Source organism: Pinus tabuliformis, chromosome 4_2 (genome assembly GCF_031772625.1).
Source record: "Pinus tabuliformis cultivar Carrire ecotype Pingquan chromosome 4_2, CPIR1, whole genome shotgun sequence".
Taxonomy (NCBI): Eukaryota; Viridiplantae; Streptophyta; class Pinopsida; order Pinales; family Pinaceae; genus Pinus; species Pinus tabuliformis.
In genome coordinates, this window is record NC_142304.1 from 268,636,083 (window position 1) to 268,663,733 (window position 27,651).

Genomic DNA, 27,651 nt, shown 5'->3' on the forward strand with positions numbered 1-27,651 from the left:
AACCTTCCAGGGGAATAATACCATCAATGCCGAAGCTCATTTAAAGAAGTTCAACACATTTGTTCAAAGATATGCTCATATCGCTGCTTATAACCATGAGGATGTTAGAATGAGATTGTTTATTTTGTCGTTGGAAGGTAATGCACTTGACTGGTTTCATGACAAAGCAAATAATGCCTTTGATTGTTTAAGAGCCCTCACTGATGCATTTAAAGGTAAATTTGGGGATAAAAGAGAAGGAAAGTACTTGGTCAAAGAGCTTAATACTATTAGGAAGAAGGAAAATGAAACGGTTGAGGAATTCAATCAAAGATTTAATTGTATTCTAAAGGATATGACTCAAGACTACAAGCCTCTTGATAAGAAGGCGTTAGAACATTATCTTGAAGCCTTCGATGGTGATACTCAATATGAGATTAGACGTGCCAAGCTTGCTACTTTAGCCGTTGCCTAGAGTACAACTGAAGAATTAGAAAAGGGCAAGAAAGCTTCAGGTAAGTTAGAGATCCCAGGTTTTGAAAGAGGTCTAGTCAAGTCTAATGGGAAAGAAATTAAGGAAGAAGAGCCTGAGTTAGTTAAAGAATTAACTCGAATAATCAAGGAAATGAATACTAAGCATGTTAGACAGATAAGTGATAATCAATCTAGGATGATGTAGATGCAAAATATGCAGCCCATATATAATAATAATAGCAATGGCAACAACAATCCATGGCCAAAAGGAAGTCCTCCTGATGAGCAGAGACCTCCAGATCCCTTGGAATCTGCCAATATATTGACCCACTCCTTTTTTCCACGATGAAGAGTCTTTTGCTATCACAAAGAACATCTTAAATACTAAGACTACCATTGCTACGAATCATATCAATATGTTCGGAAAAGAGTTTCATTTGCCTTTAGGGGATTGGATGGAAGTTGTGGAAAATAACCGTAGTGTTGAAACTCTTAACTTGAGAAATCTCAAGAATGAGAGTGAGGATTGGCTTGAAGATCAATCTGCGCAAGACATAGAAGAATTGGTTCATGATATTTCAACAAATAATTCAAATCTTGATCTAGGGGAATGGATCAACCATGCAAAAATATCGGTGCTTAACAGTGAGATGATCAAGAGTTTGAATCAGAAAGCTATGATCATAGAGGATGTCAAAACCCCTCAAGAAAAAGTTCCTAAGGTTGAGCACCAGGATGTTTCACCTTCTGTCCCATATAGTGATTGTGTCAAAAAAGAGGAAGTTTCAGAAAAGGTTCTCCTCCCAGGAACCCTATGGAAGAACCCATTGTAATGCAATCTAGCATTGGGAATTATGCTGTCCTTTCTGATCCTATGATTTTGCCAGATAGTAAAGAAGAATCTAAGGAGCAGATATGGCACATGAGTTTTGACGGTGCTTGCTCAAAACCGGGCAAATAAGCCGGAATTGTTTTAACCTCGCCTTCGGGGCATGTATTTAAGTTTGCTTTCCGGTTAGAGTTCGAGGCAACTAACATTATAGTTGGGTATGAAGCCTTGTTAAAGGGTCTTGAAATAGCCAGAGACCTCAAAATAAAGTCATTAAGTGTAAAAGGAGATTTTGATCTCATCATCAAGCAGGTCAAGGGTATATTCTCATGCAAAAGTGATAGACTTAAGAAGTATAGAAACATCGTATAGGATGCTATTGAATTATTTGATGCATTTGGTATGCATGTCATTCCTAGAGAAGAAAATGGTCAAGCTGATGAGCTTGTTATGGCTGCTTCTACCTTCTATATATTTGATAATTCAATAAAAGATAAGGCCAAGGTAGAAGTTGTTTTCAGACCTTCAGTCCCGGATAATGTTTAACATTGACAAGTATTTGATTATGAGAAACAAATTGTTCGCTTTCTTAATCACTTGGATGAGTTTGAAAATTTCCAAGCTTGCTTAAGGGAAGAAGGGTCTAATTCTAAAGGTAAAGATGTGATAAATCCCACTTTTGGAAATATGGTGGCCATGGAACAAATTTTTGATAGAAATGATGCCACCAAAAGCGCTGATGATCCTAGTGAATTCAGTGAAGTAAACATTGGTTTTTCCTGAGAACGCAAAGATGGTTAAAATTGGTAAAGGGAGTTTTGAGGAAGAGAAGGAAAATTTGATTGATTTGCTTATTGAGTATCGTGATGTCTTGGCCTTTTCCTATGATGAGCTCAAAGGTTACAAAAAATATGTCATTGAACATACAATTCCGTTGAAAGACGAAGATGCTAAACCATTTAAGCAAAAACTTATGCAAATAAATTCTAAGTTGGCCCCCCTTGTTCAAAAAGAATTACAGAAAATGCTTGCTGCTAGTATTATTAGACAAACTCGACATTCTTCCTAGTGTTCAAACTTGGTGATTGTTAGGAAGAAGAATGGTACTATCAGGCTATGTGTCGATTTTCGAAATCTTAACTTGACTTGTAAACAGGATAATTATCCTTTGCCTAACATGGAAAATATGTTGCAAAGAATAACCGGGTCTGGTATGATGTCATTATTAGATGTTTTTTCTGGTTATAATCAAGTTTGGGTTAAAGAAGAAGATCGTCATAAGACCACCTTCACCATGTCTTTGGGTACTTTTGAATATCTCATAATCTCTTTTGGGTTAACAAATGTAGGGGCTACTTTTCATAGGGATATGGACTATGCCTTCAAGGGTTTAATTGGCAAAATCATTGAGATTTACCAGGATGACCTCACGGTTTTCTCCAAAGATGGCAAGGCTCATATCAACCATCTTAGGAAGGTTTTTGACAAATGTCAAGAGTTCGGCATATCTTTGAATTTCGCTAAATATGTGTTTGGGGTTACCGAAGGAAAATTACTTGGGCACATTATTTCTAAAGATGGTATCAAAATTGACCGTGAAAGGGTTGAAGCTATTCAACAGATCCCTTTGCCACATAATCTTAAATCCCTTCAACCTTTCCTAGGAAAAACGAACTTTCTAAGGATATTCATTCCAAACTATGCAGAAATTGCTAAACCTATCCAGTGTTTGCTGAAAAAGGATGCAAACTTTGTTTGGAAAGATGAAGGTAAAAAGGGATTTTAGGATATTAAAAATGCTATAGCTATAGCTCTTGTCCTAGTCAGCTCGAATTATTCAAAGGACTTTATGGTTTTTTTATTTGCATCCGAAGATACTATCACAGGTGTCCTATTACAGAAAAACAATGAGGGTCATGAGCAACCAATAACTTTGATGAGCAAATCCTTGCAGAACTCAGAATTTAATTACAACATCATGGAAAAACAAGCTTATGCATTGATCAAGTCCCTTAAACATCTCATAACATATGTGGGTTATTCCAAGATTATTGCCTTTGTTCCGCATTCTTCCATTAAGGATATATTGACTCTAATCGACCGCTTAAGGACTCGTGCTAGATGGGTAACTAAAATTCAGGAATATGATCTTGAGATTAGACCAACCAAGCTTGTCAAAGGTCAAGGATTAGCTTAAGTGTTAACATAAAGTAATGAGAAAGCTTTAGAGATGGTTTGCTAGAATGAAATAGTTGAGCTTGCTATCTCCCACGAGCTTCAGAAATTGGAAAGGATCGAGTGGTATAAGGACATCATTTATTATTTGACAACTTTGACATGTCCCATTCACTTGGTAGCCCATAAGAGGGCTCTCAGATTAAAGGCATCTAAATATTGTATTTTGAAGGATGGCCTTCGATGGAGAAATCCGGATGGGATAATTCTCAGATGCATTGATGAGGATAAAGCTAAGAAACTTATCACTGAGTTCAATGCAGGATTTTGTGGGGGCCATTTTGCAACAAAGACCACGACCCACAAGATTTTGCATTCGGGATATTATTGGCCCACCATTTTCTCAGATGTGCATAAATTTGTCAGGAATGCCAATTTTTCACAGGAAAGCAAAAATTAGCGGCCTTGCTTCTTCAACTGACTGTAGTAGAAGCTGATTTTCAACAATGGGGGTTGGATTTCATTGGTAAATTTAGCCAAAATTCTAGTAATGGTTATTCATGGATTTTGACTACAACATATTACTTTTCGAAGTGGGTTGAAGCCATTCCAACAAAGCATGCCATTGAGAAGGTTGTCATAGACTTTCTTGAGAATCATATTATCACTAGATTTGGTGTTTCAGCGAAAATTACGACTGACAATGTCAAAGATTTCAACTCTTCCGAGTTTTTTTCTTTTTGCTTCAAGTATGGAATTATTCTATCTCATTCTCCAAATTATTATCCCCAAGGAAACGGTCTTGCTGAATCAAGTAACAAAAAATTGATCGCCATCATTAAGAAAATCGTGGGGGATAATAAGCGATTGTGGGACAGTAAGATCATGTATGCATTGTGGGCAGACAAGATCACAAAGAAAAGAGCTATTGGAAAACGCCATTTTGAGCTTGTTTATGGTTTGGAGGTGACCCTACATGTTCATCTCAAACTTCCAGCTTATTAGCTCCTCCAACATTTCATAGAGGACAAAGATGCGGTATAGAAAATAATTGATCAGATTATGGAACTTGATGAAGCCCGCAGGAATACTTTTGATAACATATGTCAGAGCCAGGCCAGGAACAAAGAAGGGTTCGACAAGTCATCACAGAACAAGTCTCTACAGATTGGCGATATGGTATTATTGTGGGATCACAGAAATGAGAAGCCTGACAATCATGGGAAGTTTGACAGCCTATGGCTTGGGCCAGATATCATCAGAGGAATTGCTGGAGCAAATTCTTTCTATCTGAATACTTTGGAAGGCGATCCTGTAGAGTTACTGACAAATGGGCAGATGCTCAAACTATACTACAAGGATGACATCTGATGCCATGGGGCATCTTTTGTATAGTATCTCTAACCCTGCTTCTTTTTATTAATGTCATTAGTTAGTTTTCTTTTACGCATTTGAGTTATATGTTTTTTCATTTCAAGTTGTTAGAGTAGATTTTTCTATTCCAGCAGATGTACTATATTTGCATGATGATTTCGATTTTGAATGGATCTCTTTGATGGAATTCTATTTTCTTGGATGCATGATTCTGGGATTCTCATGTTACTTCATGGAAGCAATTGTCCCCATATAGAGTCAAATGTTGCACACATTGTGTCCAAATTCTAAGGAAGTAGATGTACCAAAATTTTCAAAGAATCAAGGATCATCAACCATCGGTTTTTGAGTCATTGTGAACGCAATCTACAAAATTTGTAATGTAAATGATGCTAGTAAGACCGTGTATGTATGTAATAACCTAGGTAAGCCTATTATTTTGGCGATGAATTTCATCCTAGTAGGTTTTTTCACTGATTCATTTGGGTTTCTAAACAGGGATGATCGACAAAGATTTTCCCTTCAGCCTCACCCCAAAGCTTGGGTGGAATTTATTGTCAAAGTCTTAGGTGAGTCCTAGTGTTTTAGTCGAGTCTTCTGTAAAAGTAGTTTGGAAATAATTTAAGCTAATTGACTAAGTTATTTTATTACAAGTCATTTGGTCTATTAGATCATATTGTGTCGCAAAATTTGGCAAATTATTTCAGAGTCTATAATGAACGGATGTTCCCCCTTTGAGGGTTGATCTTGTAAAATCTTATGTATAAAATATTTTAGTGCATGGTCCCTCATATTTAGACACCATGGCTAAAATATTTGAGGGTGGAAAAAATAATTAATCCCCTCATATGCCAATTAATTAATTCGTCTGGCAAAAATAAAATTAATCCTAAGCCAAAAAATTAATTAATTTGAGTAAAAAAAATAAAATGCTAGAGAAATTAAATTCTCCAAATAGAAAAATTCGTGGTTCTTAAAGAAATTAATTTTTGGAGCTTCCCCACGAAGGGAATATTGGAAATTTCAAGTAAAATTGGATCCTTGGGCCTTGGTGGTCAAGTCAAAGTCAAATTTTTTACGAAATTAGCTCAAAATAATTATTTTTGAGCTAATAAAAAATGGATTTAATGAGAAATTTGACAATCTTTCAAAAGTAATTATTTCAACGATAAGGATTCAAAGATCATCAAAGATTTATCAACAACCGAGATTTTTTAACATGGATCAAGCCAACTAGCTGTTATTTTCCACTTGGAGGATTTATCTATAAATTAGAGGTCATTTGTGTTTGGAGCCATCTGATGTTTGGCCAATGTAACTCTGTAAAGTTGATGTAAAGTCACTGTCCCGTTGGGAACCTTTTGAATAATCATAATAAAAGACTTTGGGGTGTAGTTCATGGTGTCTTTGATCTATTGATTTGTGGTATGTGTTGGGTACGTGCATTCTTATATTGTGCTTTAAATTTTTATTAAATCGTTATTTCATTATAGATGATAGGAACATTCTATTGATAAGTTTTGGGCTTATCTTAGGTGATCCGATTCATTGTTGTTCTAACGGTTTATTCTTGAGAAATTATATAGTGTTTGCAAGTTCCCCAACCCTTGGGCTCCAAGTTCACAAACTGTGGGCACATGCTGACTATGTTTGGATCCTGAATATTTTTTATGGTTTTTTTAACTTCGCTAAGGTTTTTGTTTGGTATTTATCTTTCGAAATAGATCTAGCCATCGTAAAAAAATCTAGAATTTTTTTTTTTTTCAAAATTTCTCTAAGCATTGTACACTTGTATATTTTCTAAATATAATTTGTATAATATACTTGTAAATTATTTTATTTTCTAACCCTTGTTTTGCAGCTGGGGTTTTGAGATTTTTTGACTTTTTTGTATATATTGGGGTTTGGGGTTATTGTAAATTTATTTGTGTAGGTGAGATCAAAGAAAAAGAGCTGGATTAGAGCTAGATCTAGGCCCCTGAGGGTAATATCTAGGCTCTAAATTTTTTTGCAGGGCTAGCTACTGAATAATTTTGCAGAAATTGAAGAGTTGAAGCAAAATAAATTTATTGGAGCAAGGGTTTCAATTTTTTAGGGCTCCTAGGCCCGAAATTCTCCTCCAAGCACTCAACGTTAGCCTCTAAGCTCCATGCATTACCCTTTTCGGCCTTCCTTGGGCTGGCCCTAAGCCCTAAGGCTCTCAACCTTCCTCTAGGCCTTGCCACAAGCCTTAGAGGGCCTTCCCTTGCCCTCGACCCTCTCCATCCTCCTCGGCTCCGCGTCTCTCCCCCTCGCTCAACCCTCCGTCCTCCTCCTTATCCTTCCGCATTCCCTCCTTAGCCCTCATTCCCTCTTGACCCTCCCTTTTCTCCTCCCTTCTACCTTATTTCTGCTCCTTCCTCCAAGCTGCAGCCCCTAAGGGCTTGCGGCAGGCATTCGAGGCCTCTTCTCCCTAGGCAATAGCCCTTGTGGGGCCTACGACAACCCCTAGTGGGTCCTCCATTGCCTAATGACAGGCCTATTAGTCTTGCTATCCTAGCTGCTAGGCCTCTAAGGCCTTCCTCTCCTCAAGGCTAGCTCTCTAGGGCGTAGCGTTAGCCATTCTTGGCCCTAGTTTTTCTCTCCTCCATCCCTTGTTGGTCACGTAGTTTTCTGGACTGAATATTGGCGAGTTTTGCGAGAGAAATTGGCAAAAATCTTGTGATTTCAGGTGGTCCATCCATTGGAAAATTTTGGGAATTTGGGCAAGCAATCTTCAAGGCCTTGAGCCTAGGGTTTGATCTCTAAACCCTCATTCTCTATCGCTGTTTGCTACAGCTCTTTGAATACAATCATAACAGTGGTAAGAACATACTTAAGTGGCATAAAATCACATATAAATTGCTTAAATGCTCTAAGAAATTCATAGCAAAAATTTACTAGTCATTTGGTGATTTGGACATTGTTTCTTGGGCATAATTCTAACTGATTTCATGACTGATATCTGTGCATAAAAGTCTGATCAGGTCTGATATAATCTGAAGCTACATCACAAGAGGTGCTTGTTAACTCAAAATTTCAGTTTTGGCATCTAGAAATTGTTTGGTATTTGGGGTCACAAATTATTACGTTGATAGCTCACTAATCTCACACTTTTCTTACTGCTGTCATAAGTGCTTCTAGATCTTGTATAATACTGAATAATTCATCATAAGAAGGTTGGTTATCTCATATATTCGCTTGGCAAGTCATTAGGTGTTTCATTGCTCATATTTGGTTCTTACATGCTTGTTATTTATTGGATCTAGAGTGATTTACTTACTGCTGTCCTAAATCTATTTTAATAGTGAACTATAAGTTACATAAGTGGTTTTCATGGTTTCATGCTCTAATTAGTTCATTGTGGAGAATATTTATGCTATTGGAATCTAACATTTACTTGTCTTGTGTTAGCTCAAAGATCATTAACTTAGCACTAAAATCACTCAATAAGCACTTACACATCTTTCTTAAGTATATTGGCATCTAATTGGTATTACTGTATTGAGCATCTAATTGTCTAAGGGAACATTGCTAATCTCAAAAGGAATCATTGGATAATTGCTCTAATTGCTAAACACATAGTCTTGTCTTGCCATCATATCTTAAGAGGCTTTGATAATTTTATTGTCTACCTTTAGCACAGGCATATCCAAGAATTATTGGTTATATTTTGGTAAATCATCCTATGTGAGCATCTCTTAATATTGGCATAAGATCATCATTGGCATTCACTTTGTTTAAATATCTTGAAGATTTTAAATTATCACAAGTAATTGTCATCATTGGATACTTGTTCTAAACTTGCTAGCATCTATTGTTTAACATTGGCACTTGATAACTGGTACATTCTTGGTAATAAGATTGTCTTTCAATTTGTTTTTAAGTACTCTGGTCATTGAAGATTAATCGTAACTAAAGTACTTGAATCACGTCATTCATATACCTTGCACAAACATTCGAAGTCTAGTTACACTAATAATTTACCTCCAAGCATAAGCTTGGTTTATAGACATTTAGGGACACCCTTTCTCAAATTAGCTTGAGGGATTCAACACCTTTCTAGTGGTTAACACTGTGACCTTGCAGTCGTCAGAGCCACAGTCTCTGTAGCGCTAGAGGCATTGGGTGGTTGGAATTTAGGGTGAGGTATTGTTAATCAAGCCTTTGCTCGCTTCCCGTTGGTTTCCATTCCCCAACCTACTCTAAAGACTAGTTCCAAAATAGTTAAGAAGGAGGTCATACTGAGAATAGCCATATAACTAAAAGTAATCAAGATTCTTGCATCACACCTAGGTCTTAGGATTTGCAGAGCATATAGGTTAGTGAAGCATCTAAGCAGTGATTGTCCATTTGGTTACTTGGTCTCTAATTGATATTAGATAATAAGCAAGAAATTGACTCCATAATGCACTGGTCTCACATTTGAATTTAATCGAATCCTTAAATCTTGCTTAAATTAACCAAGTAGCTAGGCCACTCAATCATGTCTCCCAAACTTGTTAATTGCCAGCTTGTCCTTCATCTTCACATTTCCATAGGGACTACCCCCCATAGCCTGTTGTTGGGAGACAACTCGAACGAAGAGGTCGGGGATTAGAGTGACAACGCCCGACCAAAGTCATTGTTGCAGTGCTTGTACAATCTGAGCGACAACAGGGATGACAAAGGGGCAATACTGAAGTTGTTTGAATGTTATCGCAATGGGGCCATTTTCCCTAGCACGGGAGCCCAAGAGTTTTACTTTTGTCTTTTATTCTATAGGGTGGTAGGGTGGTGATAGGGAAGGAATTTGTAGCTTCCTTCAAGAGGTTGTCGCCTCCTTCCAGTGGGAGCTTGTAAACTTGGGGTTGTAGCCCTTCCAGTAGTAGTCAGTAGATCCAGAAGTTGTAGCTTCTCATGTAATATAAATAAGTTGTGTATATATATCTTGTGTTCTTTTATTAGATGTTTTTGGTCAATGCTTTTGATACTATATTTTAAGAAAAAAGTGAAATGTTGATTCACCCCCCTCTTAATGTTTCCAACAAACACTCCCTCTTAATGAGGGATCTATTGTCACAACACCACCTGGTAGTGGCTTTGCCTTCAAACCCGGAACACATTTTCAGCCTTGATCCACTACCACAACTGCTCCTTATGACATAGAACCAATTCTTATTGTATGAGAGGGATCCTTTTTCAAAGACAACTTGCTCCTAGAAGCATCTCGGTCCTAAGCATATTGCACAACCATCTTGTACCATGAATTCCTAAACTTGAAGCTCTTCTTCCTTTGATTTTCCGATTTCCTTTGAGCTTGCTCACTCCCTTTGAAGTTTGACTCCCTCTGACTCCAGATCACAGGCCTTCTCAGCTCCTCTCCTATCACATAAACATATATGGCCCTTACTTAGCTCCTCCAAGCTTGGATCTCTTCACAAGACCTTCACACCTAGAACATAATGAATCTCTCATTCTCTTGAGCTATCTCCTCTCAATATCCTGACACATTTGATGAATGGATATCTCATCCATTTCTCTATGTCTATGCACCAGGTTGCAATTGCCCACAACTCCTTGTGTAAATGATCTGCTCCATGTCTCACTAGCCTTACTGATCCTAGCCTTCGCGACCCATACAAGCAATTTTCCATACTTAGCCAACTATTTTGGCATGGTTTTTCAAAACAATGCTACGACCTGCAACAATTCCTACAACTCTCTCTCGGAGCTATCACCTGTGGAAATCTCAGATCCAACTACCTTTCTCAAAGACCATGCTCTAATAACTTGTTAGAATTTTGGGCACTAGATTCAGTGCACACACACACACGATCTGGTAACAACTTCCTAATAGCTATGTAAAGTAGCTAATGAACTGAAACACACATGTCTAATCGGAAACAAATTTTGCATAGCAGAACCTATAAAACTAGAAATCAGATCATGCACAGTAACATATTACACACAATTTTTTCCCAATCAACAGTTCTTCATTAAATTCTTCTTAGAACCTATTTAGGTCCCCTTATTGGTATAATGGCCCTGTAGTAAACTACATATACAAAAATTACCTTGGATCTTTGATCCAACTGATCAAGCCCTAGATCCATCCTTGATTTAGTTTATTTGGATCCCCTTTTGCTGTTTTGTGCTCCTTCCTCAGACTCGACACAACTAAGTATCTCACTTACAACAAACCTGCAATATTTCTCATGTAGATCTCTTGCTGACTTGAGAGAATATCTCTCCCAATGTCTTGTTGAGAGAATCTCTCTCCCAATGTCTTGTGTCTCTACACATCTCCCTCTCAACCCTCTTTGGGAACAGCATGCCCTCTCGACCCTCTTTGCTGTCAACAAGTCCTCTCAGCCCTCTTGCTGTCAGCAGACCCTCTTAGTCCTCTTGGTTGTCAGCAAGCCCTCTTGGCTATCAACAGGCCCTCTCGGCTCTCTTAGTCCATTTGGCCTTCTCAGTTGTTAGTAGGCCCTCATGGCCCTCTTGTTGTTAACATGCCCTCTTGATCCTCTTTGTCCTCTCGGAATTCTCAGTTGTCAATAGCCCTTCTTGGCCCTCTTTTCCCCCTCCACTGTCAACAGGCCTGCTCAGCCCAACTCGGCCCTATCGACCTTCTCCTCCACAGGATACTTTCTTGCCGATCACAGATGCTCTTATTCTTTCATTTTTTTAATTTTTTTCCTCCCCTTAAAGCCAAGGGAAAAAAGATTGTGCTAGATTGACTTCTCCTACCTCTTGGAGAAATTAGTGCATTCAGCCCCAAAAAGGATCTAAGTTTAGGACTACAATCGTTCTTGGCCTTCCATAGGTCTAAGGCCTACTTGGCCTTCTCCACAAGATTCTCTCTTGCTGACCTCCACAAGCCCTCTCGGCCCTCCACAGGTCTGAGGCCTATTTGGGCTTCTCCTACACAAGAAGCTTTCTTGTGGACCACTACAGGCCCTACAAGATGCTTTTTTTTGAACCACCACAGGCCTTCTCGGCCCTCCATAGGTCTAAGGCCTACTTGGCCTTCTCCTCCATAAGATGTGCTCTTTCCAACAACAAGAATGAATCACTCACCCTTGTACTTATACTTTTTCGAAGGGTACAATACCATGGGTCATCAGAATACTATGGGTCTATAGGTGCAAAGCCCCATCACTTAGGCCACTTGCCCCACACGTGAGAATACTCTTGATGCTACCCAAAACATCAACATCCCTTGTGTTCCTAGATTATTAAAAGGGATTATTAGTGATTTATGTCTGGGAAATGAGGCAAAGTATGGCTGCTTCTTGAGTGTAAGAGCTAGGAATGAATGCTGGGCTCAATGAGAGGTGTCGTCTCTCCTTGACATGGTAGTATAAGATATGACCTAGTTTTTACAGAAGAAATAACAGAATGCCATTGTATTGACATTCAACTGCAATATGTCAACCAAGTTGTCAAGTTACCAGTGTGCATGCTGATTACTCATTCTATACACCTTTGCCATCCAAGTAGTCGAATTACCATTGTGTGTATCGATTCTTTTGTTTATGATTTATTCCAAAAAAGAAAGGCTTGTTGAAGAGGGCCAGGGTTTATATGTTGTAGCTTTCATTCTGCTCTTGCTGTTCTACACTCCTAGTTTGAGAAAGTCATCTCTTTCTTCTTCGCTCCTTTTAGTATTTGCCGATTTCTTGACCATTGCTTTAATGGAGTTTGTTCAATTCTTCAATTTAACAGATTGTCTGTTGCAGGTAGAAATTTGGATTCAAACATTTGTGCCAGGATCTCGAACTCCAATACACAGACACTCATGCGAAGAGGTTTTCCTGGTGATGAAAGGGAGGGGAACACTTCTTTTGGCTGCAGATTCACACAAGAAATATCCTGGAGAGCCTCAAGAATTTGCAGTATTCACTAATAGTACATTCACTATCCCTGTGAATGCTGCACACCAGGTGATTTATTATGTATTCTAAGTGTTCTTTAAGTGTCTGACATAAATGTGATTTACTTCTGTAAATTTGTAGAAGTTTAAGTAACTAGGAGGCACATGAGTTATTGCAATTTATTTCCATCCAAAGGATCTTTAAGCAGAGTGCACATGTTCATCCATGATATAGTCTAAGGCAACAAACAACGGTGGAGAATGGTAAAAAGTTAAAACACTGTGTGCTAGATTCAAGTACATAAAAGTTTAAAACAAAACCAAAAATGTAGAGCATAAAACTTCTCTTCTCAAGTTGGTCAATATATAGAAGTAAGATGCTTTATGGGGGTAAGTCGAGACTTAATGTCTGGATATTATTTTTTCATGATTAGGAGTGACATGTTAGTTACTGTTATGATCCTAATGGGGGCTATATAAGTGGTAAAATGTAATGTAAATAGTAGATTGGCTTGACAAGGGTAGTGCGTTAGAATTAGTATATATAAGAAGAAGAATCGTAAGTGGACTATTAATGTAGAGTGAAATCCCAACACAGGGATTAACACTATAGAAAGATACCCTATAACATCACATAGGCTGTTAGGCTGTGGGTCCCTAGACAATCACAATGTTCGAGACTGCATTGATATGAGTTGTGAACCTTATCTATTGATGAGGTGTTCTCATTATCCAGTGATGAGTTTTTAATAAGATCTAGATGTAAAAGTTCATGTATTATAATTTGCATCATGAGAGTAGTACAATGTGTAGAGAATGGATTAAAGCTTTTTCCGCCAAGTTTTCTTATTTTGCTTGCTTTTGCTCTATCAGAGCCTTCGTGAGTGTTAAGGGGCCTGGTAGTTGCTTCATGGTAGCAATCCATGGAACATGAGGTGTGAGTAGAGATCTCTTGCTCTATCAGAGCCTTTGTGAGTGTTAAGGGGCCTGGTAGTTGCTTCATGGTAGCAATCCATGGAACATGAGGTGTGAGTAGAGATCTCTTGTTGGTTCACGATGAAAAGATTTGTCCCAAGCAAAAGGAATCTGCAATTAGATGAAGACAACACATGAAAAACAAGGTCATAGTTATCTTGATTCCATGCTGATTTAATTGGGCATTGTTTTAGTGTGTATCTTGGAACATAGTTCTGTAGATCTTGTGTGTGAAAGAGAGAATGAAGTGACAGATATGTAAAAATATTCATTTTGGATCTGGTTGGTTCAATTGGTCATGAGATCAAAAATTACATCTGCAATTTCTTTCTTTTTCATTTCTAGATTTGTAGAATGATCTGTTTTTAAAATCCCCCATGACAAGATCCAGAGGAAGAATGTTGTTTTTCTGTGTAAGATCTAGAGGAGAAATAGCTGCAGATTGCTTGTAATATGATGAACAATATGTGCATCTCGTTGGAAGCAGTTCAATCTTCCTCAACCTCCACCAGTGCCGTAGCAAAAACTCTTCAGCATTTCACTTTTTGTATCCATTTTACATACAAGGTGCCTTAGCAAACAATGATTTGAGAACCCAACAAAAGAAAAATATCGTTATAAATCACCAATCATTGCTTCAGATCAGCCTTCTTGATTATGACCAGGTTTTTTGGTGGCATGGAAATTTTGTCCTGCTGGCAATAATATTGATAGAAGAGGTCTACACACAACAATATTCCCCATCACAATTTTGCCACGGATCCAGATTTGCATAATTGTCTTCTTACAATGCAAAGGTTAGCATTATTAATTTCTCATGGATTGAAATCATTGGATACTTTTAAAGTTGTAATATTCATGGATATATGCAGATGATTCCTTAATGCATGTCATCTATGTGTTAGTTTCTGTAACATCAGATGTGTTCTAGTCACGAAACTTGGTGGAGAGGCTAGAATACATGATATCTTCATAACCCAGAAATCGTTTCTGGAAATTCCACCAAGAGATGACTTAATTAGATTATTAACCTATTTTTTAATGTTTCCCAAGTCTAAACTTAGCAAAACTGGTTAATTATTCAGAATTAATTAAGTCAAGGTGAAAATTCTCTAGAAACTCACATGGATTGACAGGAAATTAATCTGGGCCCTTGATTAAGTTCTAATCTTGGTTGTTGGTGCTCCAATAGAGGATTATAAGAAGTCGTCGATAGGTAGATGGAGAACACACTAGTGTAGATACTCAGTGATCTAAATAGTTCAATTTTCTAGTGCAACTGATTCGGCAGGAGAAATAGAGTCAGAGGTCAAGTTGCAGGTGGTAGAGGGACAAAGTAGCAGATTTCTGCAGTCCCCAGTTCCGAAAGAGTCAGAAGAGAAGGCTGAAAATATTCCTCAGGAGGCAGCGTTGGCACTGTGCAGTGCCTCAAGTTAGGTAGTTTGATTCAGCGAGAAGGAGGGTTGATTAAACTTCCAGAGGCTGGGAAAATTTCCAGGAGGCCGAAAGAATCACTTCTAGTGGCAGCAACAGTCTAGACGTCACATCAGAGGCAGTTTCAGACTTTCAGTGCAGTACGAGTAGGGCTTGCGCAAAATTAGCGTAGAAGGCTGACACAGAGGGTTCCAAAGCTAGTTTTGAGGCTCTATTGCTGGATTGCTTGAGGAGGAGGGTAAATTTCGTTAGATATTTTTGCTAGTATTTTTCTCAGATATAAACGCCAGTTTGGTGTCATTTTATTGTACTCAGAATTTCTGTAGCTGCATAAATAATAAAACCCTCAACTGCTACATCAGTTTTCTCACATTGGGTTTTTCTGGGGACAATTGTCCAAAAATAATGGTGTCACAATTCTTGTGTGTTTGTTAGAATTTCTCAGTTTTCAGTATTTTATTTTCCGCAATATTTTTTATGGTGAAAATTGCAGTTGTGATTCTATTCATTATTTGTCATAGCAAATAAACTGCAAAATTAAATTTACAGTTAGGAGAATATTTTCCAGTTACTGCAATACATGAAATTTTCACATGGTATCAGAGCTTAAGTGATCAGCTGAGAAGCTTAGAAGCGAAGGGGAGAATTTTGTTGTTTAGAGGGAGCAACATGGCGAAATTCTTAGAGGTTGCATAGTGCTCAGACAAGCAGTTCGAATTGCTGGGCAGGAGTTCGATTTTTCAATGTAGGTTGGCAGAAAAATTCGACTTTCCAGATTTAGTGATTCTAGCAGTTAGAGGGAGCAACAATAGCTCAGATTTTCGCTGAGCAGACTTCTGGTTGGACGCATAACGTTTTGCAGTGGAAAAATTAGCGTTGGGTAAAAGAGGAATAACACACAAATTGTCTTTTCTATGACCATGGACAGAATTGACATTTAGGAGGCTTCAAATTTGTCTTCCAGGTTGGAGGACAAATTTGCTTGCTTGTTAGAATCAACTTCACAGGGTGTCTGGTATATAGACAGTGGAGCATTGACTCATATGATAGGGGTTAGAGAATATTTCTCTAGCTATAAGGAGGAGCAGATGGACTTCCATATTAGGATGGGAAACAAAACGATGTGTACTCCAAGGTACCATTGATTTTCAAAAGGAGTCAGGAGCAAGCACCAATGCTACAGATAAACTTCCGTTATAAATCGGCTGGTTCATTGCCACATCGGTCGTGGACCCACCGGGAAGTTTTTTTGCGGCTTCTAAGGTGGTCTGGAGGGAAACTACGGGTTGTTTACCTCCAAAAACACCGCCTCCAAGCCAATAAAAGGCGGTGTCCCCTCATTTGTCTCAGATTGTTAAAATTGGCAACTAGGGCCAAATTCCACTTTGGACAACTCATTTGATGGAGATGATGATTGCATTGAATTTCTCTTTTCGAGAGGACCAAAATCGACTAGAGATCATAAAATTTGGACAAGGGAAAGTGTATTTTTGAATTATAAGCCCACATGTGCATATTTGATCAGGTCAACCCTAAAGCGAATTGGATACCCTTGGAAGGCTATAAATACAAGTGACCTCAACCTCATTTGAATAACAACATGAGACATTCTTCTATTCTCCTTTTTGTTTTTGGCTCGCATAGGTCTAAGGCAGATCCGTGGAGGAATGGGTTCCCACAAAGGTGAAATTGCAGGGTTCGAAGCTCACATCTCTGTTTTAGGGTTTTGGGCCTCAGTCGCAGGCCTAACACATAGAGATATCGACTGCAGTCGCTTGTTGGTAGGCTCATCCGTGCGATTGAAGCCTCTCAGTTGCATGCACAATTCATTCTCCATGCGACTGGAAACTAGGGTTCTGGATTACAGTCGCTGGCTTGGGAAAGGATTCTTTGGGTTGCAGTCGCTGGCTTACAAGCTCAAGGGAGTGGCTAAAACCTCTCAGTCACACACAAGACTCCTCATCCATGCGATTGGGACCTAAAGGTTGAAATTTCAGTTGTTCGAAGTTTCCACTCATTGACCGCAATGTTTGGCAGTTGACTGCAGACTGTGACAGTTCATTATAGGCTTCTGAATCAGGGTTTTTGAGTATGAGCATTGTTGGGTTCATAATCATTCAATGACAATCTAATAAGAAGAATTTGAAAGGGTTTTCCCCATAGTGTGTTTTGCCCTGGTCTCTGACCAATCCTGGTGTCCCTATGTGTGAATGATTTTCTTCTATTATTCCTTTATGTTCCACTGCAGTGATGATGATGATATTTTTCTTTCTACGTAGTTGCATATGTTGCTGAATAATGATGTAAATCTGAATAATGTTATGATGTTATGTGGTGAATTTAATGTGTAAATGAAGAAATGCAATTATCAAAGCAAAGAACAATATAGCCTTAAGAAAAATTAACATGGAATCAAAGTTGGGCTGAAGAAAAGTTATGAAGATCACCCCTATGATGACACCATTGATGGAAGCAAGAGAGGATGGAGGAGACCTAAAAGAATTCTAGGGTTTGAATGAAACCCCAGGCAATTTGGTTATTAGGGTTTGATGGATAGTATGAGGTTAGGGTTTGAGAGAAACCCGGGTTTATGGCAAAGATTTGAGATATGAAATCTAGAGACCCTAGCATGATCAATGGGAAGATGTTCAAGTACTTGTGCTAGATTTGATGAAGCCCTAGATGGGATGGTCTCTATTAGGCCTGGTTGTTGATCAAGTTGGTTGAAATATTGAAGGCAACATTGTTATATGGACAATGGACAGTGATGGCTCTTAAAGGCTGTTTCAAGAGGGAGATGATCACCTCTCATTGAAGATAAGTACTTTTCGATATATGGTGCTCCTTTATGTCTTTAATTTTGTTTTGACTTATGGATCTAATTATTGTTTTGATTATTACTTATACTTCTTGCATGAATATTTGAGTATTTGGATGCTTCTAACCTCCCGATGGGTTGTGATAAGTGGATCCTTTTGAGGATCATGGCTAGTGCAGGAAGAGAAGAACTAGCGTTGGAAAAGTGAAAGAGGCACTTTATGAAAAGTTGTCAAAATGATACAACTGCCTATGACAAATAAGAAGGTGCACAAGTATCTGAATATTACAAGGTATGTATGGTATATTGTTTCAATGTTATGTTTCAATTGTAATATTGGATGGCAAGGTAAGCCCTAAGGTATGATGAGAATGTCTCCTTCACAAATGGCTCATGTATGCATATGAAAGGAAGTTTGATTCATGATACCTATGATGAAATGATGCACTTGGTAGTGAACAAGTATCTTACCTTTTAGACATAATGAACTTCTTGATTCTATGAAGCTACTTAATATTGATCTTTGATATATTGATATACTTAATGTTTTCTATCATTTTGGATATCTTGATCCCATAAAGAAGGCTAGCTCCTTGATTCTAATAGATGGTAACTTGATACTATTGATAATGTTTGTGATAAGCATGGTAACCATGACGATAGAAGTATAACAATAAGATTGATATTTATGATCTTTTGTTGACCGTGGTTGAGTTTTGATGAGCTTGGTAATTATGGCATATGGTAAAATTGAATGACCTGACTTAATGTAAGTACTATTGTGTTCATGATCTTTGAAGTATGATGTTACACCTGTCTGCTGCCCTAATCATAAGACTCTAACTCTTGATGAAAGTTTGATGCCATGTTTATATATGATGATGAAGTAGCTGATGATAACATGTTATGACCATGATGGATAGGTTGGTGACTTGAATAATATTGGTTGAAGGGGTTACTCATTAAGAGGGAGAAAGTCTCCATAAGATCCCTACACCTACTATCATTTGCATTATATGTACAAAAGATTCTTTATTGTTGAAGTAAGATTTATGGACATGAATAGACAAATATCTGATATTGTTGGTCTGCAGCAAAGTTTTGGTCTAAGAAACAAAGTTTTCCTTACTCTAAGCCTCAACCGCATGAAAGCAAGCCTAAGGGTGCGACTGTAGCCTCTCAATAGCACGAAAGAAGGCCTGTGCGTGTGGTTATGCCTGTAGATCATAAAACTAAAGCCTTATACATAAAATCAGGAATGCACCAGGAGGATGACAATCCTATAGACATGGAGCAGACAACAAAAATTTCTATGAGTAGGGAAGTTTGAATGTGAATGTGTTGACTAAACTTGTGTTTGCAGGTGACCGGGATATGCATATCAATATGTCATGATTTGATCATTGATGCTTGTGTATGATAGTGTTTGATAGCAGTTGCAAGGGTTTGACTAGATTTGGCTAATTGATATAGATAAGCAGTGTTTGGAGTTTTGACATGATGCTTGATAATGATTTAGAACTTTGACTTGATGTTGAGATATGTTTTGGGCTATAGATCTCACTGTGATAGCAAATTTGGGTTTTGACCTGATGACTAATGATTTGATTTGACGACTGATGATTTTCCTTGATAACAATGCTATATGGGCATAGTGACTTTCAGTGACTTATATTGGTATTCAATAGATATTCTGTGTTGACATCATTATCTTTGACACATTGGTTGAAGTATAAACAATTGTGATTCAGTATGAAGTAATCTCACAATAAATGGATGGAACTTGCATGACTTATCCTTGGTGTATGCATTTGCATCTAGTGACAGAAATGATTTATATTATGATCATGAGGATGACTTGATGAAGTTTGGTTTGATATTGATTGGTATATGACAATTTGTTGGCACGATAATAGATGAAGTCATAACATGATATTTGGATATGAGCTCTAGCTGTCACCGGGTCTAAACAATTTGATATAGTGATATTGATGAGTTTGATATTAGTTTTTGATTTGGCATCTAAAGTTTTGATAAACTGACTTATTTGATTTGATTGCACATTATTGATTTATGTAAGGCTGAGCATATTGGTTTGGTAAAGTGTTATGTTTGCAGAAAGCATTGTATGAAGCAAGCTCCCTGAGCCTGATGTGTCTGCATTGACAGTTACTTGGTGAAGTCAAGAAGATGTGTCAATCCAAACCCCTACTTCAAAAATGGTAGAAGGTAGGATTTTGATTTTGGGTTTTACATGTTGATGGTCTACTCTTGATAGGTAATGAGCCTCTGATGATCAAAGTAAGAGGGAGTTGGCTTTTGAAGCCTAAAATGAAGAGTCATGGCATGATGAATTACTTTCTGAAGTTTGGAAAAGAAAATCTATATCGGGAAGTTGTTGAAGAATTTTTTGGAAATCGGAAATGCAAATCCTTGAACACACCAATTGAATTTCAAGAAATTATGAAGAGATAATGTTGAACTTGACTTGGCAACCGACAATTGATTGAAGCATTGATGTTCCGTTTGAACGCTCATTTGTATATATACATGTTGTGCATAGAACCTAAGTGAATTCATAATTGAGCCACTTCACACACATTGAGTTGCCATCGAGCACCCTTCGAAATATCTGCATGGGTGGATCATTTTTTGATATGAGATATTTATTCTATGATATGTGATTGCATGGATGTATTGATGATATTTGGGATCGTTATTGACAAACACATTTGGGCGCTTCCTCGTATGAGATCTGCCATGTTAATTTGGATGAAGAGTCCATAGCTTTAAGCACGACCGAGGTTGAGTACGATGTTTCTAGCATGGCTGGTTATGAGGTAGGATAAAGAAGCTCTTCGGAGAGATGTTTGAGCAGGTTCTATATATGACATGGATGGTCCGATTGGCAAAGAATCTCGTATATCGCTGGGACTGTGATACCTTCATATACTGAGACAATGTTGTTGTAAGAGACAAGCTTAGGCTTGTGGCGGGCACCTCCGTGAGAGGGAGGATGACTATGGTATCCTTTTTTGTGATATATATATATATATATTGTTCTAATATGATATTTGATTTGATGTCCTGTATGAACAGGGTACAACTGCTACTGAGACATGATGATTACCAGATACAAGCACGATGATATGTTGTTGATCTACAGAAAGCATCATTGATTGAGGACATTGAACCAACTCTTCCCCCCTATTTGAGCTCCCAGGGTGTGGAATTTAGATGGAGGGCTCTTGGGGTTGAGGAATCTCTGGACAATAAGATATCATCCTTATCTGTTACCCATAGGGTTGGAGATGTTGCTCCCTGTTAAAATTGTCAAATAGGTCCAAATTCCACCTTGGGACAACTCCTTTGATGGAGGTGATGATTGCATTAAATTCCTCTTTTCGAGAGGACCAAAATTGATATAAAGATCATCTCATTTGGACAAGTAGAAGTGTGATTTTGAATTTATGCCCACATATGTGAAAAAATTGTTCAAGTTGACCACATCATCATGTAGGCTCAAGAAGCCCAATGGACGTGTCTCTTCACCCACAATGAATTCTACAAATACAAGTGACCTCTCACCTCATTTGGCATCTTCACCATTCACACATTCTCTCTCCTCCTCTCATTGGTTCGTACTACGTTGGACATTCTTCTCTCTCACACGTGTGGATCAAGAAGGACGAATTTCAGAAGCTAAATTACAGGGCCGAAATTACAGAGTTGACTGCAGTTTGACCAGCGTTGACCAACACCTTCTGGGCATCATTTGATTTCGATCTTTTGGGGATATTTCTGTCTCAGCAAGCCACATCTTTTGGCATAGAAACCAAGGTTTTCTGAGAAATTTGACCGCAGACAAAATTGCAGGTTGGCCGCATAAAATTACAACAATTTTCTCTCCTTTGAATGAGTTTGATTGTAATGTTCCTAAATAGGAATACAAGTGATATAAAGCAAATAATCTGTGCATCAAAATATAAAAAAGATATACACATCTAACACCCATGGAAATGCTGCGAAAAAGGAACTGTTGAGCCATTCTATTACTTCTTTGAGGGAAAAATACAATGGATAATAGAATGGTGCATCTGGGCTTGTCTCAATGGACAAGCATGACCAAACCTAGGTGAGAAAATGGCTGATCCGATGACTGCTCCAACTGTTGCACCAATCTGCACTGCACTGCCCAAAAAACTGCCTTTCTGCTAGGTTCGAATGGCTGAAAAGTCCACTTCTTATGCCCAGAAAATTATAAGCTTTTAACCTCGGACTCCTTGGCCTAAACCCAGAAAAACCCACGAAGGAATTTGGCTGGTTTAGACTTCTGAAATTCAACCCCCTTGGAACCCGACTTCAGCTGCAACTACAAAACTCAGCCTACTGGAATCTGCCTGTAAATCCTCCCGGAAATGGTCCCAAAGTGCTAGGCAGACCCCTACTATCAATCCCCTGACTTCCTGGATGGGCTTCCGGCCTATGGCACCTGCTCCTATGCTTCCAAGAAAACGTTGGACTGGCCCTCTGCATTGTTCCGAAGCCCAGGAATTTGAACTGCTGGGATGTTGGCTCTGCTGGCTCCAAATCTCCCATGGAATGCTGGCCTATTGCTGCTATCCAAATCTCCTAACTCTCCTGACAAATGTCTGATCAATGATAGCTCCAACTCCTCATGCATATTCTCTAGCTAGCCAAAAATACACACTCCCTGTTTGTGGATGAATGGGATTGCTGTGACACATTCCCGGATCTCTTGAAATGATTATGGAACTGCCTCCCTAGGGCAGGCACGGAAGGTCCCCCGAAGGAAAGGTTGAATCTCTCGCCTGAGAGATTCATGGCTAAACAGTCGGTTGACTTAGCGAAACAACAGAGCGAACAATCAAGTAATTTCGATTGCAAGGTGTAAGAATGAAATCCAAATGAGAGCTTCTTCCTCCTTTTAACTCCTTGGGCCTTCCTTGCCTCATGTGGCCCCCTCTATCTAGCTATTCGACTTCCCTCCAAGCCATTTGAATGGCCCAGTCCGAATTCACATGTGGGTGGCCCCCACATTCCACTAGCAGCCAAATAAAGTCGAATTTCCTCCTAAGTCCCTAAGTCGAAAATGATGGGTTCTCTTCCTTAGCCAAAATTGTGCAAAATTGTGTAGCAACACCCTGTTACAAATGTATTTGAGAAGGGACATGACAATCCTCCCCTCCCAAATGTTGCTTGCCCTCAAGCAACCTCAAAGTTGGGTGCTCCAAAATATGCTCACCCTCCCAGGTGGCATCCTCATCTGGCAAGTTCTTCCAACGCACCAAGAACTCCCTGATGGTCCTGCTCCTCAGTTTCCTTTCCTTGCTCTCCAAGATGGCCTCAGGTTCCAAAACCAAGTGGCCCTCATCATCCAGTGGGGGTAAATCTGCTGCTGCTGTCACTTGTTGTCCCAACACCTTTTTAAGGCATGAGACATGAAATACATTGTGGATCCTGCTCCCCAGAGGCAGCTCTAGCTCATAGGCCACCTCCCCAACTCGTCTAATCACCCGGTAGGGCCCATAGAAGCGGGGCTGTAGCTTCTCGACCCCCTTCTGCTTCAGCGTGGACTGCCTGTAAGGCTATAGCTAGAGGTACACCAAGTCCCCCTCCTCGAAATGCCTCTCTGTCCTGTGCCGGTCTGCGTACACCTTCTGCTGATTTTGGGTTGTCACCAAGTTATCCTTGAGAGCCTTGAGGATGTCTTGGCTCTCTTGGACCCAATCTTTGGCCTTTGGGGCCCGACTGTCTCCAAAAACAATGTCAGCAAAAGATAATGCATCATATCCATATAAAGCACGAAAAGGAGTCATACCAATGGACATGTGGTGGGTGGTGTTGTAGCAGTACTCGCCCAGATGTAACCATCGAATCTAAGCTCTCTGCTGATCGGTCACGTAGTTCCTCAGGTATCCTCCAGCGACTGATTAACCCTCTTGGTCTGGCCATCTCTTTGAGGATGATAGCTGCTGCTAGGAGTGAGCTCGGTCCCAACCAATCTAAAAAGTTCCTGCCAAAAGCCTCCCATGAACTTGCTGTCCCTGTCACTCACAATGTTCTTGGGGAGCCCGTGCAACATGAAAATCTCCCGAAAGAACAATTTTGCAACCTGTGCAGCTGTGTATCTGGTGGGGATGGCAAAAAAGTGGGCTCTTTTGGTTAACCTATCAACCACTACGTAGATGCAGTCCTTCCCCTGCATTGTGGGTAGCCCTGTGATGAAATCCATAGAGATACTTTCCCATTTCCCCTTGGGGATGGGAAGTGGCTGTAGCAATCTTGCAGGGTGTATCAACTACCTCTTGTTCCTCTCACATGCCTCACACTCTTGTACATGCTTCAACACATCCCCCTTGAGGCCCTTCCATGTGAATCTCTCCCTAACTGTTATATATGTTTTCCGGAACCCTTGGTGCCTGGATAATGGTGAGTCATGTGTTGCCTGGAGCACCCTCTCTCTCAACTGCGAGTTGGTTACTAGGAAAATGCTCCCCTTGTAATAGATGATGTCATCCATCACTCAATAACGCTCATCTGCATGGGCACTCTCCAAGACCTCGCATGCCCTCTTGACCTTGGAGTACTCCACCAATAGCTGAGCCTTCTAATGATGGCAAATGCTCATGGGGGATAAACCAGCTGGTCTTCGAGATTGAGCATCGGCCACCACATTGTGCTTTCCCTGCACATACTCTATGTCAAAGTCATAATTCTGCACCTTGCTGACCCATCTTTGCTGCCTGTCATTGAGGCTCTGCCACCCAATGAAGTGATGAAGACTGTTGTGATCAGTCTTCACCCGAAACCTGTTGCCCACCAAGTACTGTTGAAATTTGGACAATGCATGCATGATGGCTAACATCTCTTTGTCATATATGGAATATGACAACTCATGTGGTAGGAGCTTTCGACTCTTGAAAGTAATGGGATGCCCATCCTCTGAAAAAGCTGCTCCAACTCCCACCCTGAATGCATCACACTCCACGGTGAAGGGCTAGGAAAAATTTGGAAGTGCCAAGATCAGGCAACTGCTCATCACCTCCTTGAAGCGATCGAAGGCAACCTCTGCTCCATCAGTCCATGTGAAAGCCCCTCTCTTGGTCAAATCGGTCAAGGGTGCTGCCAGCTGTGAGAACCCCTTGACAAACTTCTTGTAGTAGGTGCAAATGCCCAAGAAACCCCTCAGCGCAGTCACATCTCGGGGTATTGGCCAATCCTGGATGGCTCGTATCTTCTCCTCATGGACCTTCACCCCATCAACACCGATGATATGCCCTAGGTAGAGCATCTCTGTCAAGCCAAACTCGCACTTGGATAGCTTGGCATAAAACTGTTGCTCCTCCAGGATGCGTAGTACCTCCTCCAAGTGTTGGAGATGCTCCTCCCATGTCCGGTTGTAAATCAGAATGTCATCGAAGAAAACGAGCATGACCGTCCTCAACTGTCACCCGAAGAGATGGTTCGTGCATGAATGGAAAGTGGCCGGTGCGTTGGTCAACCTAAATGGCATGACCAGGAACTCGAAGTGCCCATAGTGGCACTAGAAAGCTGTGTTAGGGATATCCTAATCCCTAACCCTGATTTGGTGGTACCCTGGACGCAGATCAATCTTAGAGAAGTACTTGGCTCCTCTAAGCTCATCCATCAGCTCACCTATGCGGGGAATGGGGTACCGGTTCTTCAATGTCTTCAGGTTGAGGGCCCGATAGTCAATGCACATACGAAGGGTTCAATCCTTCTTCTTCCCTAGTACTATTGAAGAAGCGAAGGGACTGGAACTTGGCCTGATATGGCCCAATGTTAACAGCTCCTGAATGACCTTCTCTATCTCATCCTTATAGGCCTTGGGATGCCTATAAGGGGTGGTGATCACTGCCTGCACACCTGGCTCCAACTCAATAGTGTGCTTAAATCCCCTGTCTGGTGGTTGCCCTGGTGGAATGTCCCCAAACACAACTGCGTATCTGTCCAACAAAGCCTGTATGTCTGGTGGTGGTGGCTGAGCCTGTCCCCCAACCTCTGAAATCCTCAGCTCTACTGCCCATGCAATGTCCCCATGTCGCAGATCTGCCTCTGTCCTGTGGGCCGACACTGTCTGAGGTGGATAAGACTGCATGCCTCTCAGAACTACCAATTTGCCATCCGACCCATTAAATTCCATTTCTGGCTTCCTCCAATCTGTTGTGACTCGCCCAAGGGAATACAACCACTGGACACCCATCACCATGTTGGTGTCTGGCACATCGACCACAAAGAAATGGTCTGTCATTGAGTAGTTCCCCATAACTACTGTCAGGGCAGGAACATAACGAGTCCACTGTATGGTATGGTCTCCTGGTACTAGGACTGAAAAGCCCTCAAACTCAGCCGTGGTGAGGCCCCTCCTCTGAACCAACTGGGCATCTATGAAATTGTGGGTGGCCCCACTGTCAACTAGGACTGACACCCTCTGCCCTTGTACGATGCCTCTGATCCTCAATGTCAAAAATTTAGGAATCCCGTATAAGGAAGCAAGGACTCCCTCAGATGAGGCATGGAATGCCCTTCCCTTTGGAGGTGGTGGTGGTGGCCCTCTATTTGTCGGACTCTCACGCTCTCCCACACCACACTCCTGCTCCACCTCGTCCTCCTGGTCACTGTCAGAAAAACCTCAATATAGTGTGCTCTATCGGCAGTGCACCGATGGCCTAGTGCCCAGGGCTCCCTGCATGTGAAGCACAACTTCCTCCTCCTGAGTTCCTTTCGTATCTCGTCATCTAGCTTCCCTTGCCCCTGTGTGGTCCTCTAAGGTGGAGGTCTAGTCTCATGCCCCTTTTGTGGAAAAGGGGTCTGTGCAGGAAAAGATGCTCTAGTCTTGGGGATGGCCCCTTGTAGATCTCTGGTGCACAAAATTGCCTCCTGCAGCGTGGAGGGTTTGCGTGACTTCACCAGTCCATGCAGGGGCTCAAGTAAGCCCTCAATGAAGGTGTACACCCTCCTAGCCTTTGATAGATCCGGAACCATCACTGATACTCGCAGAAACTCTGAGATGTACTGCTCTGGGTTGCTTGTTTGGCACAGTTGGGTTAGCTCTCTAAAATGGGCCTCTAGATCTCTCTGGTCAAAATGCTCCACCACCGTCTTGGTGAAGTCCTCATAAGAAGTCACATGGGTATGCCCTAGGGTGGCCAAGCCATGAAACCACCAGTCATGGGATTGCCCTGCCCCTCCATGTGCAGCGTGCACATGTTGATGGCTTCCTGTTATGTCATCTGGTTGAGTTGGAAGTAGGTGTCCATCTTCTCAACCCAAGCCATAGCTGTGCAGTTGGCAGTGCCATCGAAAGTAGGGAAGTACATCCTCCCAATGGTCCTTTGCAGCTCAGTTATGGGTTCTGTGTCCTACATAACCCTTGTTCTTCTCACTCTACTTGAGCTTGCAAAAATCTCTGAAGGAGAGTGCTTTCCTAAAGTCTGCATCCATAGACTACCACTCTTTGAAATAGTCTCCCATCTGGATGGGGTCTGCACCCCTTGCATGTTCAATTTCTGCCACTGGTACAATAGAAGGTAGTGTGGCACAAGTTAGTCCACTAGCTGATGGGTGCTGCGCTGCTGGTGAGGGATGATCAAATGGTTGAGAGGCTCCAGAAGTTTCCCCAAACATAAACCCTCTAGGAATGGTCCTCTCTTAGTTCTGCAGTTTTATCTC

General features: G+C 40.4%; 1 protein-coding gene across 10 annotated transcripts in view; it reads left to right on the forward strand.

Annotated features, from left to right (window-relative positions):
- Positions 1-27,651, forward strand: part of ABP1 (endoplasmic reticulum auxin binding protein 1) — a 464,381-nt gene that overhangs the window by 187,386 nt on the left and 249,344 nt on the right. For all 10 annotated transcript variants that reach the window (XR_016259770.1, XR_016259769.1, XM_089428517.1 and 7 more), the window contains exon 3: positions 12,574-12,777. Coding sequence is in view for 8 of the 10 variants with exons in the window: in XM_089428517.1 (XP_089284643.1) it covers positions 12,574-12,777 (204 nt within the window). In the remaining 2 variants the exon portion in view is untranslated. The remainder of the gene's footprint in view (positions 1-12,573; positions 12,778-27,651) is intronic.